The following is a 12,563-nucleotide window of genomic DNA, read 5'->3' as shown; positions in this document are numbered from 1 at the left end:
AATGCCACAAAGCTCAGAGAGCAGCCAGGTTCCCACACTCTTCCTCCTCCTCTTCCTCTCCACAACCTCCCTCCCCTCCTTTCTAGCACTGATGATGTTCCCTAGTTGGGTCATGAAACATCTGCATGAAAAGCAAACTCAAAGAACACTACCCCAGTGGTAGTGGTGGTCCTCTCCTCCTCCTCCTCTTCTTCCTCCTCCTCCTCCTCCTCCTCCCTCCTCCTCCTCCTCCTCCTCCTCCTCCTCTCTGTGCACCCACTCCCTTCTAGCACTGATGATGTTCCCTAGGTGGGTAACAAAATGTTTGCAAGAAAACAGTGCCGCTCAGAGAGCACCAAGGGTTCCACCCAAATTTGCAGGGATGCTGGGGGATCAAAGTCTGATCAACTTGGGGAAACCTGAGCAAAATAATTAAGAACTCCACCAGACCAGAGCGGGAGCCTCCTGCGTTCAGCCTCGTTGGCATCTCTTCTCTTGCCTCTAGATTTCAGCCACAAGTGTGGCTCTGTGGATCAATACCTCCTGGGCGTCTCCACCCTTTTTGCCCTCTGGTCACTGGGCATCCTCTTTCGACAAGCCAAGTCTCACCTTGCCGAGCACAACATGACGGGCAAATTCGTTTGCTTCCAGGTAATTCTAGGGTGTATGAAGGAATAGGGGTACACAAGGGCAGGTAATCTCCTGCTTGAGCGGGGGGTTGGACTAGAAGACCTCTAAGGTCCCTTCCAACTTTCTATTCTATTCTATTCTATTCTATTCTATTCTATTCTATTCTATTCTATTCCTATTCTATTCTATTCTATTCTATTCTATTCTATTCTATTCTATTCTATTCTATTCTATTCTATTCGTCTGATACAGTATAGGCCAGGGTTTCCTGCCTGAGCAGTGGGTTGGACTAGAAGACCTCCAAGGTCCCTTCCAACTTCTTCTTCTTCTTCTTCTTCTTCTTCTTCTTCTTCTTCTTCTTCTTCTTCTTCTTCTTCTTCTTCTTCTTCTTCTTCTTCTTCTTCTTCTTCTTCTTCTTCTTCTTCTTCTTCCTCCTTATCATCATCATCATCATCATTATTGTCTTGAGGTGAGGATGGGCCTTTGTGTGTTGGGAAATGTCAAAGTTGATCAAGGTTGCTTGGAGAGATCAGAGCTGGTTCGACATCTCACTGGGTTGATCTCCTTCCAGGTTCTCCTCATCCTGGTGGCCTTGCAGCCGTCCATCTTCAGCATCTTGGCCAACGGGGGTCAGATCGCCTGCTCCCCACCCTTCTCCTCCAGAGCCCGAGGCCTGCGTAAGTTTCGGTGAATTCAATCTAGGTTTCCCCAACCTGATGCCCTCTCCTTAAGTTGCATTCCGATTCTCGGAACTCCCAGAATCCTCTGTGCATATTTCCCACAATCCTCTTGGGCGAGGGTATGGAACAGCTTTCCTCAACCCAGATCTGGACTCTGGATTTACTGGAACAGAGAGGGCAACTACGGCTCCTTTATGACTTGTGGACTTCAACTCCCAGAATTCCTGAGTCAGCATGGCTGGTTGAGGAATTCTGGGAGTTGAAAATCCATCATGGCTGCCTGAAGAATTCTGGGAATCGAAGTCCATCATGGCTGGCACAGGAATTCTGGGAGTTGAAGTCCATCATGGCTGCCTGAAGAGAGTTGAGGTCCATCATGGCTGCCTGAAGAATTCTGGGAGTTGAAAATCCATCATGGCACAGGGATTCTGGGAGTTGAAGTCCAGATAAAAGGGCCATAGTTCCCCACCCCGGGCTAAAATGTAACTTGTAGGATGCCCAAAATTTTCTAAGCAAAGTAATGGGGGGGGGGGAAATGGAGCATAATGGAAGAAATGTAGTGGTTTGTAAGAACTAAATTTGGAAAACTTGCAAGTAACTGTGGTTAATTAAGCACTGACCATGTTCCCTAGTCAGGGTAATGAAACGCTTGCAAGAAAACAAGCAAGGTCAGACAGCCCCCGGCACCCTTAATTGTGGCTATCGCCGCAGGGCCGTAGTCATCGACTTACGACCAGCCTAACATTTCTGTTGCTAAGCGAGACAGTGAAGCGAGTTTTCCGCCATTTTAGGACCTTTCTTGCCACAACTGTTAACTTAACAACTGCAATTGTAAAGTTAGTCACACGGTCGTTAAGTGAAGCTGGCTTCCCGATGGAATTTTTGCTCGTCAGAAGGTCGCCAAAGGGGATCAGGGGCCTCCGGGGACACTGCAGCCGTCGTAAATATGAGCCAGTTGCCAAGTGTGGCAAAAAAAAAAATAATAATAGTAAAATTGGGAGCAACGCAACTAAAAACTGTCTCGCTTAGCAGCGGAAAGTTTAGGCTTGACTGTGGCCACCAATTGAGCAGCCGGCAAAACCCAGCAGCTAGCAAAGCCATCTGCACTTCCTGGGTCTGCAGCGGCTACAGTTCCCAGCCAGCACGGCACCTGGGAACGGTAGTCCTGAAAACCTTCGGAAGGCAGCAGCAGGCGAGATGGCTGCTTGCAAAGGACCAGGAGACGGCTGCCTGCCAAACTAATTCTGCTTTTTCCCATCTTTGGCTTAAAGAAATGCACAGCCAGCTGTTGATCCTGGAAACATTTGTCCTCGCGGTAGTGGCCAGGATGTATTACCGGAAGTCGGATGACAAGCCAGGATGCTGCCTCCGCGAATCTCCAGAGTGCAAAGCAGAGCTCAAGCAATAAAGGGTCGTTTTGAGAGACCGAGACCCCCAACCCAGACACTTGCCAGCACCGTCCCCAGGTAGTCCTCAACTTACGGCCACCACTGAGGCTAAACTTCCATGTCGTTGAGAAATTTTTGTCGTAATGTTGCGGCTCTTCTGGCCACCTGAAAAATCACAGCAGTCATTAAATGAGTGGCACGGTCGCGAAGCGAATCTGGCTTCCTCATTAACCTGGCTTGTCGGAAGGTCGCGGAAGGGGATCTCACGTGACCCCCGGGGGATCACTGTGACCGTCCTACATGCGAGTCGGTCGCTAAGCGTCCGAATTTGGATCACAATGATGGGGATGCTGCGACGGCCGTCAAGTGTAAAAAAAAAAACGGTCGTAAGTCGCTTTTTTTCCAACCAGCCGTTGTTCACTCCGAAGGGCTGTTAAGTCGAGGACTACCTGTGTACGTTTCCACGAAGAGTTTTGCGGCCTGCCGGCGACACGAGCAAGGGCAATCCGCCTCTGCGGAGTGACTTTTGGGACTCACCAACGCGCCTATTGTTAAAAGTATGCAAAGCTCGCCAAATAAATCTCCCTATTTTCTTCCCACCGGAACGCGAGAAGGGAAACGTGGCACTTAAAGTTGCTAGCCTGCTTGTCTGATTTTTTTTGTGTGTCCGGAAACTTGCCGTCTGGATGGGACAAATCCTCCTGAACTAAAAGGAGAAACTTGGGAAGCGGTGAGGCTTGCTTGCGGGCTTTTGTGTGAATATTTCTAAAAATTCTGGATTGGCTAGGTCGGGAGAGAAACGCAGAGGGAGGAAGGGGGGGGGTGTGCTGAACTCCATTGCTAGTATTAAATCTGGACATTCCTGTCCCCGCCGTCCTTCCGAGGACCAAGCCCGCCTGTCTCCGGCACGTTCCTCTTGATCATAGAAACTTGAAGACGTGTTTTTTTTTTAAAAAAAGGAGATTGGATTCTCTTGAAGGGAAGCCCTGCAGCAACGCAACAGCTTGCAGATTATCCGTACGTACGCCTGTGGAATCAAGGCTAACGCACCAGAGAGTAACAAAGAGAATTCGGAAGGGCCCTGGATGCTTAAGTGTGGTGGTTTTCTTGTAGGCGTTCATGACCCAAGTAGGTAACATCATCAGTGTTAGAAGGGAGGGGGGGGGGGTTTGTGGGAAGGAGAACGACTATGGGGGTCCTTGGTGATCTTTGAGCTTTTAGGACCCGACAACAGAACATCAGCAGTGCTAGAAGGGAGGAGGAGGAGGAGAATTGTGGGTCCTCGGTGCTCTCTTGCAGACGTTTCATGACCCAACTAGGTAACATCATCAGTGTTACAAGAGTGGGGTGTGCGTGTCTGTAAAGGAGGAGAATGACTATGGGGTCCCTGGTGCTCTGAGCTTTTCCTGCAGTTGTTTCGACTCAACAGCGTAACATCATCAGTGCCAGAAGGGAGGAGTAGAGAACTATGGGGTCCTCGGTGCTCTCTTGCAGAAGTTTCATGACCCAACTAGGTAACATCATCAGTGTTAGAAGAAGGGGGGGTTGTGGGAAGGAGGAGAATGACTATGGGGTCCCTGGTGCTCTCTGAGCTTTGCTTGCAGAGGTTTTATGACCCAACAAGGTAACATCATCAGTCCTGGAAGGAGGAGGAGAACTGGGGAGTCCTTGGTGCTGACGGAGTTTGGCTGTTTTCTTGCAGACATTTCATTACCAAACCAAGCAGCACCATCAGTGCTAGCAAGGACTCTCACTTTACATCCTAGGGCAGGGGTAGGCAACCTCGCCTCTTTTATGACTCCTGGACTTCAACTCCCAGAATTCTTGAGAATTCCGGGAGTTGAAGTCCAGGAGTCATAAAAGAGCCGAGGTTGCCTACCCCTGTCCTAGGGGCTTGCCCAGTCGGGCGTTGGCGGCAGTGGCGGTTCTTTGCTTGAGCCGTTAGCATCAGATCACGACGCTGGTGGCTCTCGGGAGGGCGAGTGCGCATCCTGCGTAGGAAACCGACTCACAAGGCACCCGCACTCCAGCACTCCTTCCGAGATTGCGGGAAGGAAGAGAACGAAGCGGCAACCCAACTAGGAAAACAGCATTCAGACATAGCGAAAGCCGCCGAGACGGTCCGTCAAACCCGAACATTTATTACGTAGTTAAGAACAACAGCCAACGCGAAGTGGGTTCCTAACGAACGGGCGCTGTGCCGGGACGAGATGGGCAGCTGCTACCCCAGATGTTCCTCGGCGTCCCGCAGAGGGGCGGGGCGGTGACAAGAAGGCCGGGCCCGCACTCCAAACCCCGACATCTGGGGGCCCAGGGGATGGCCGTGCGCCCACCCGGGCTCGTGGCGTACCTTATGGGGCTTCCCTCCTTCAGCCACGGGGCGAAATCCGGGCCGATTCTCGACAGCACTTGGGGGGCGCATCGGATGCGCGAGAAGAGAAAGCCTTTCGGGGCAACGTGGGCGCAAAGACTGGCCTCCCGCAGAGATGTGCGGCTTTTTGGCGACGGGACAGGACACCAAAGGGGGAAACGTTAATTCAACGGGGTGCCCCGCAGCCCCTTGCAAATAGCTTGGGGACGGGGTGTCGGGGGGGGGGAACGAGAGCCAGCGGGGGACAATCTATCGCCTTGCGGCTTTCCAGTGCAACGGGGTTGCCACCCCAGGGACCGACAACAACAGCCTGAAAACTCTCGGCCGAGCCGGGGCACAGTTTTCACCGCCCCCCACCCCGGGTGCACCTGCACGCTCTGCCCCCTCCCCCTTGCAGGATGTTACAAAAGGAAGTGAAAAGGCTGACTTCCGCTTTGGGGGAGGGGGTGGCCACGCAAGAAGAGCGGGGAACGTGGTTAAACCCGGGAGCGAATCCCTTGGGGAAACCCTGAAACTTTGCGTGACCCTCCTCCGTTGTTTTGTTTTCTCTTGAGGACTAGAAACGTGGGCAGGCTGCGAGAGGACCCTCTCTCTCTCTCTCTCTTGTGCAGAGTGGCATTTTTGCAGCTTCTTGCCACCCCCTTCCCCGGTTTCGCCCACTTTCAAGGTCCTCTGCTCCCTGCGGACCCCGGCCCATGGGAGAAGCGGAGACGGACACGCAAGGGTGTAAGAAGCCGAAGGGAAGGGCCGGGCGAGAAATAGAGTTTTTTTTTCTCTCCCCCCCCTTTGCCCCTCCCAGCCCCCACTGCCTCCCAAGATTGAGGCTTTCGGCCAACCGGTAAAAAAACCAAAAGGGGTTTGCTTTTAAAATTCAGAGCCCCCCCCTCGTTTCCCTCCGTCCCACCAAAGGTGGGGGGGGGAAGGAGAAATAACCAGGAAAAGGAGGAAGGGAACAAGAAAGAAAAAAAGAAGGTAAACGCTACGGCGTGTCCCAGCTCCCGCAGGCTGGGGAAGAGAAGATCCCTCCGGCGGTGCCGCCGTCTTCAGTTCTTGCATTTCGGGAGCCTGGAGGAGTTTTCACAGGGTTTCCACCCACCCACCCCGGCTTCCGGGGGGATCGTGGTTTCCGTAAGCCCCCCACTGCCCCCTCCCCCTTAATCCTTCTTCTCCGGATTCAGCTCAGTCTTCCTCATCCTCGCTGATGTCGTAGCTGGCCGTGGACTTGTTCCGGGGGAGGCCGGCTGGAGACAGGGGGGGCGTCCTGGCGGCGAAGGGCCAGCGGAAAGAGGGCGAGGGCGAACGGTCGTGCGTGGGGCTGCTGCTGGGACTCTGCTTGGGGCTGATGGCCTGCAGCATCCGTCCTTTCCCTTCCTTCAGCATGTGCTTCTGGACGGAGGGGGGGGGGATAGGGAGGAAGACATTGTTGGAAAAAAGATAACACACCTGGTTAGAAAACGTGTAGATTTTAAACCTGGATTATTATTATTATTATTATTTTTTTAAAAAATTAGGTATCGTGTCAGAAAAGGCTAAGAAACAAAAGCCTGTATTTGATTTTGCACCTCGCAACAGCGGCCAGAATAATATTTGGCGCAATGTCGGGAGAAAGGAAGGAATACCGCCGGGTGAAGAAATAATTAAAAAAATAATAATAATAATACCGGAATGCGCAGAGATGGACAGACGGACTACGAGACTGAAAGAAAAAAAACAAAACGGAATATTATCAAACTTGGGACTTACTCTTACCGATGGCCAGAGGAAAGAATAATAAAGGATTAGGAATGAAGTGTGTATTAACGTGTTTAAACCCAAGACGGCGCCTTGGTTGAAAAATTATTATTGTTATCTATGGGGGGAAAAAATTAATAAAATCTTGAAAGAAAAACAGGAAGGAAGCAACTTCAAAAGCCAGTCCAGTTTCAAACGGATACGGGCAAGTCCTCAAGTTACGACCATTCGTTTAGTGACCGCTCGGAGCTCCGAGGACGCGGCAAAAAGGGACTTACGGGTTTCCCACACCGATGACCGTTGCAGCGACCCCTGGGATCAAAATTCGGATGCTTGGCAACGGGCTCACATTTACGACGGTCGCAGTGTGTCCCGGTGTGTGTGTGTGTGTGTGTGTCACGCGGTCCCCTTTTTGCGACCCTCTGACAAGCAAAGTCCAAAGGGGAAGCCGTGTTCGTTTAACGACCGGGCGACGAAGTGAAGAACTTCAGCCGTCGTCCCAACCCTGCTTTTCCCAAAAGACAACTGGCCATTCTTGATTCTATCCCCCGTCCTTGAAAAGGTTTCGCTTCTCATCCGAGAAGCTTCTTCAAGTTCTGGATGAGAAGCGGAAGGTTTTGAAGGAAAAACAACAATAACAACAACAACAACAACAACAAAACAAGAGAGAAAGTCTGGTTGCCTTTTAGGAAAGCCCTTTTTGGGACACGCGTGGCTTTGGACGACCGGGAATCTGCCCCAGACCATAAGCTCGGCCAAGGTGATTTTTTCCCAGCAGGCGCAAAGCGGACCGAGCCGTCGTTAAGCGTAAAAAATAAATAAATAAATAAAAAATCCCGAGTTCCTTTTTTTTTTTTTCCAGCGCCGTTGAAACGTCGGAACGGTCGCTCAACGAAGGGCTGTGAACGGAGGACAAATTTCAGACGGGAGGGGAGCCGAGTCGCAAGCCACCCCCACCCCCACCCCGAGACCGCACAAGAACCGGAATTTACACACGCACGCACACGCGTGCACGGGCAATTTACCAAGGCGCCTTCGGGGCCGAACATCTCCAAGAAGTTGCCGATGAATTCCCGCGACTTCTCTTCCCATTTCTGAATGAGGTCAATGCTTTTCTCTTCCACTTTCTGGACAAACTCTTTCGACTTCTCCTCCACGTCCTTCACCCTCTTCTTCACCTTGTCCACCCTCTCCTGCAAGTGGTACTTCTTCTCCTGAGACGGTCCGGGGAGACGGGGGGGGGGGAGATTAAAAAAAAAAGGTTACTGTGGGGTGGGGGAAAAAGAGAGAGCATCAAGCTGAGCCACCCCTTCTTATGGGAGGGAGGGGGGGGGGGGAAACAAGGACTGTGTCGCCGGGAGGAGCTGCTTTGTCCACGGGGGGGGGGGGGCCTGAGCTCAGCCATGGGGAGGGCCGAAGGAAGGGATTGTCTTTCATTTGGAGGGCGGCGACCTGGGTTCATTCGCACGTGGGATTTTGGGAAATATGGGGGGTGGGGGTGGGAAGAAGGAGCAGGGGGCAGCGGGGAAGAGAGAGACATACAGAACATAGAATCCTAAGGCTGGAAGGGACCCCGGGGGGGGTGGTCTTCTAGTCCAGTCCCCCGCTCAAGGAGACCCTGTACCATCCCAGTCAAGTGGCTGTCCAGTCTCTTCTGAATAAACCTCCAGGGATGGGGCACCCACAGCTTCTGGAGGCGAGGAGTTCCACTGGTTAATTGTTCTCACGGGCAGGAAATTGCTCTTTACTTCTAGGTTCAACTCCCTCTGAGAGGTTTCCACCCATGGCCTCCCCTCTCCTTCCTTCCTTCCTTCCTTCCTTCCTTCCTTCCTTCCTTCCTTCCTTCCTTCCTTCCTTGTAGAATCATAGAATCCTAAGGCTGGAAGGGACCTTGGAGGTCATCTAGTCCAACCCCCCGCTCAAGCAGAAGCCCCTTTCCATCTCAAGTCAAATGGTTGCCCAGTCTCTTCTCGAAAGCCTCCAGTGATGGGAGCACATGCAACTTCTGGGGGAAACTTCTGTTCCCCTGGTTAACTGTCCTCCTTAGTTCCAGCTTGGGTTTCTTCATAACCTTCCGGCCATTATTTCCTGCCCTGCCCTCAGGTGCTTTGGAGAATAGGTTGACTCCACCCCCCCACCCCCGGGTCTCCTGTGTGAGCGTGATTGCTCAGGACTGTGTGGCAACTGTCTTGTTTTATGATATTCATAAACAATGGCATCCTAGAATAGAAGTAGAAATAGAGTAGAGTAGAAAAAATTCCTATATTCCATTCCATTCTTCTCTCTTCTCTTCTCTTCCCTTCCATTCCATTCCATTCCATCTATTCTCTTCTATTCTTTGTAATTCTATTAATTTTTATTCTATGTAATTCTATGTTTTATTCTATTCTATTCTCTATTTCCTATTCTATTCTATTCCATATTTTGTATTCTATTCTATTCTATTCTATTCTATTCTAATTCTTTCTATTCTATTCTATTCTATTCTTTGTAATTCTATTCTTTTTTATTCTATTCTTTGTAATTCTATTATTTTTTATTCCATTCCATTCTATTCTCTCTCCTATTCTATTCCATATTTTCTATTCTATTCTATTCTTTGTAATTCTATTATTTTTATTCTATTCTATTCTATTTATTCTATTCTATTCTACTCTATTCTTTGTAATTCTATTCTTTTTTATTCCATTCCTTTCCATTCTATTCTCTATTCTATTCCATTCCATATTTTCTATTCTATTCTATTCTATTCTATTCTATTCTATTCTATTCTATTCTATTCTATTCTATTCTATTCTATTCTATTCTATTCTTTGTAATTCTATTCTTTTTTATTCCATTCCATTCTCTATTCTATTCCATTCCATATTTTCTATTATTCTATTCTATTCTATTCTATTCTATTCTATTCTATTCTATTCTATTCTATTCTATTCTATTCTATTCTATTCTATTCTATTCTATTCTTTGTAATTCTATTCTTTTTTATTCCATTCCATTCTCTATTCTATTCCATTCCATATTTTCTATTCTATTCTATTCTATTCTATTCTATTCTATTCTATTCTTCTATTCTATTCTATTCTATTCTATTCTATTCTATTCTATTCTATTCTATTCTATTCTATTCTATTCTATTCTTCTATTCTATACTATACTATACTATTCTATTATTCTATTCTATTCTATTATTCTATTCTATTATTCTATTCTATTCTATTCTATTCTATTCTATTCTATTCTATTCTATTCTATTCTTCTATTCTATTCTATTCTATTCTATTCTTCTATTCTATACTATACTATTCTATTATTCTATTCTATTCTATTCTATTCTATTCTATTCTATTCTATTCTATTCTATTCTATTCTATTCTATTCTATTCTATTCTATTCTATTCTATTCTATTCTATTCTATTCTATTCTATTCTATTCTTATTAACTATTAATGCAAGGAACCCACATTTCTCTATCCAAGAGCTGCAGCCTTTTGAGAATCGCTGCTTCTTTCCCTGTTTCATTTAGTCTTTAACTGAGAAGAGTCGTCAGCCATTCTCTCTCCTCCGGGGCGAGGCGAGACGAGCGTCTGAATGCCCGCTAAACTCACGTTGATGAAGCTGACGTTGAGCTCCTTGGCCGTGTAGCCCCTCTGCAGATTCCGCCGGGCATAGACGTCGTAGTCCCGGACGATGCGGGTGATGATGTCCGAGGTGGAAATCCCTTCGGTTCTCTGCGTCGGGGCAAACATTCCTACAGGGCACCCAAGAGGGAGATACGGAATTAGTTGCGGCAGCCGCCAGCAAGACGCAGAAAGGCGTGCAATCGATGTCACAGGGAGGAAGCGCCAAAAGGAAGCGCCAAGAACTCTGACAGGGCAAGCCCCCTCTATTTAGGATCAGGCATCACACACCCCTCCCCTCTAGCCCTGATGATGTTGCCTAGCTGGGTCATGAAACGTCTGCAAGAAAACAAACCCTGGAGCCCACAATCCTTCCTTTTCTCTCTCTCTCTCTCTCTCTCTCTTTCTTTCTTTCTCTTCTCCTCCTCTTCCTCCTCCTCTGCACAAGCCCCCCTCCCTTCTAGCACTGATGATGTTGCCTAGTTGGGTCATGAAATGTCTGAAAGAAAACAACCCAGCTCAGAGAGCCCCCAGGACCCCACAATCTTTTCTCTTTCTTTCTCTCTCTCTTTTTTTCTTTCTTTCTCTTCTCCTCCTCTTCTTCTTCCTCCTCCTCTCCTTAAGCCATCCCCCCCTCTAGCCCTGATGATGTTGCCTAGCTGGGTCATGAAACGTCTGCAAGAAAACAAACCCAGGAGCCCACAATCCTTCCTTTTCTCTTTCTTTCTTTTTCTTTCTTTCTCTCTTCTTCTCCTCTCCTTAAGCCCCCCTCCCTTCTAGCACAGATGATGTTCCCTAGTTGGGTCATGAAACGTCTGCAAGAAAACAACCCAGCTCAGAGAGCACCCAAGACCCCACAATCCTTTCTTTTCTTCCTTCCTTCCTTCCTTCCTTCCTTCCTTCCTTCCTTCCTTCCTTCCTTCCTTCCTCTCTCTCTCTTTCTTTCTTTCTTTCTTTCTTTCTTTCTTTCTTTCTTTCTTTCTTTCTTTCTTTCTTTCTTTCTCTTCTTCTCCTCCTCCTCCTGTATAAACCCCACTCCTTTCTAGCCCTGATGATGTTACCTAGTTGGGTCATGAAACGTCTGCAAGAAAACAAACGAAGCCCAGAGAGCACCAAGGACCCCATAATTGTCCTCCTCCTCCTCCCCTTCCTTTCCCCCTTTTCCTCCTTCTGTTCTTCTTCTCCTCCTCTTCTTTCTCCTTCTGTTCTTTTCCGAGTCCCCTCCCCTCCTCCTCCTCCTCCCCCCCCACTCCCTTCTAGCCCTGATGATGTTCCCCTAGCTGGCTCACGAAACGTCTGCCAGGGAACCACCCAGGGGCTCCGAGAGCCCCCAAGGACTTCCAAAGGGAAATTAAGCGGGGCCGAGCATAGCCTGGGTGCCCGTTGCTGCTTTTCCACCGGGCAGCCTGGCCCGCTTTGGGAAGCCATCGTGGGCCGCTGGGTTCAGCAGGAGAGTCACAGGCTCCCCGCTTCAGTTCAACCCGGGAGCCGGCTGCTCCCAGCAGCGCATCTGGCTCCCGAGTCAGGCAGAAGGCCAACAGGTTCATCCAGCCGACTCTCTCAGGCCGGAGCAGCCGAAGACGGAGGAGAGGAGGATTTTTTTCCCAGGGCCCCCCCCGACTCACCTGCTTCTTTGATGTGCTTGTAGACGTCGTCGCTGCCGGCTGAAGAGTACGGGATGTCATCGTGGGCGACAAAGTCGATCTGGAGGTTGGGCAAGACAGCGGTTAGCCGTTAGAGAAGGTGAAGCTCGGGGCAGGGAGGGTTAGGGCTAGGGGCATTGTGGGTCTTGGTATCCTAAGAGAACTGGGGAGGGAGGGAGGGAGGAAGGAAGGAGATGGGAAAGAGAAATGAGAAGGAAGGAGACAGAAGAAGGAAGGAAGGGATTGAGAAGGAAGGAAAGAGAGGAAATAGGGAAGAGAAATGAGAAGAAGAAAAGATAAGAGACAGAAGGAGGAAATAAGAAAAGGAAGAAAAATAGGAAGGAAGGAAGGGAGGGAAGGAAGGAGATGGGAAAGAGAAATGAGAAGAAAGGAAGGTGATAGAAGGAAAGAAGGAAGGAAGGAATTGAGAAGGAAGGAAAGGAAATGGGAAAGAGAAAGGAGGAGAAGAAGAAAAGATAACAGATAGAAGAAGGAAATAAGGAAGAAAAATAGGCAGGATG

The 12,563-nt window shown here is 49.0% G+C and overlaps 2 protein-coding genes across 3 annotated transcripts in view; one reads left to right on the top strand and one right to left on the bottom strand.

Annotated features, from left to right (window-relative positions):
* Positions 1-2,735, top strand: part of SLC51A (solute carrier family 51 member A) — a gene marked incomplete at its 5' end in the record, with an annotated part of 4,148 nt that extends 1,413 nt beyond the window's left edge. The window contains 4 exon segments of the mRNA XM_081329961.1: positions 485-518; positions 521-630; positions 1,181-1,286; positions 2,561-2,735. Of these exon segments, the coding sequence (XP_081186087.1) occupies positions 485-518; positions 521-630; positions 1,181-1,286; positions 2,561-2,697 (387 nt within the window). The 3' untranslated portion in view covers positions 2,698-2,735.
* A 2,062-nt stretch (positions 2,736-4,797) lies between these two features.
* LOC308669031 (choline-phosphate cytidylyltransferase A) overlaps positions 4,798-12,563 on the bottom strand; it is a 43,950-nt gene continuing 36,184 nt past the window's right edge. For both annotated transcript variants that reach the window (XM_081329473.1, XM_081329472.1), the window contains 4 exons: positions 12,025-12,103; positions 10,388-10,530; positions 7,805-7,993; positions 4,798-6,434 (listed from right to left, as the gene is read on the bottom strand). In XM_081329473.1, coding sequence (XP_081185599.1) covers positions 6,228-6,434; positions 7,805-7,993; positions 10,388-10,530; positions 12,025-12,103 — 618 coding nt within the window. In that variant the 3' untranslated portion in view covers positions 4,798-6,227. The remainder of the gene's footprint in view (positions 6,435-7,804; positions 7,994-10,387; positions 10,531-12,024; positions 12,104-12,563) is intronic.

Source organism: Vipera berus, assembly GCF_964194415.1.
Source record: "Vipera berus genome assembly, chromosome: 5".
In the NCBI taxonomy this organism is placed as follows: Eukaryota; Metazoa; Chordata; class Lepidosauria; order Squamata; family Viperidae; genus Vipera; species Vipera berus.
This window is presented reverse-complemented; position numbering and strand designations above follow the sequence as displayed.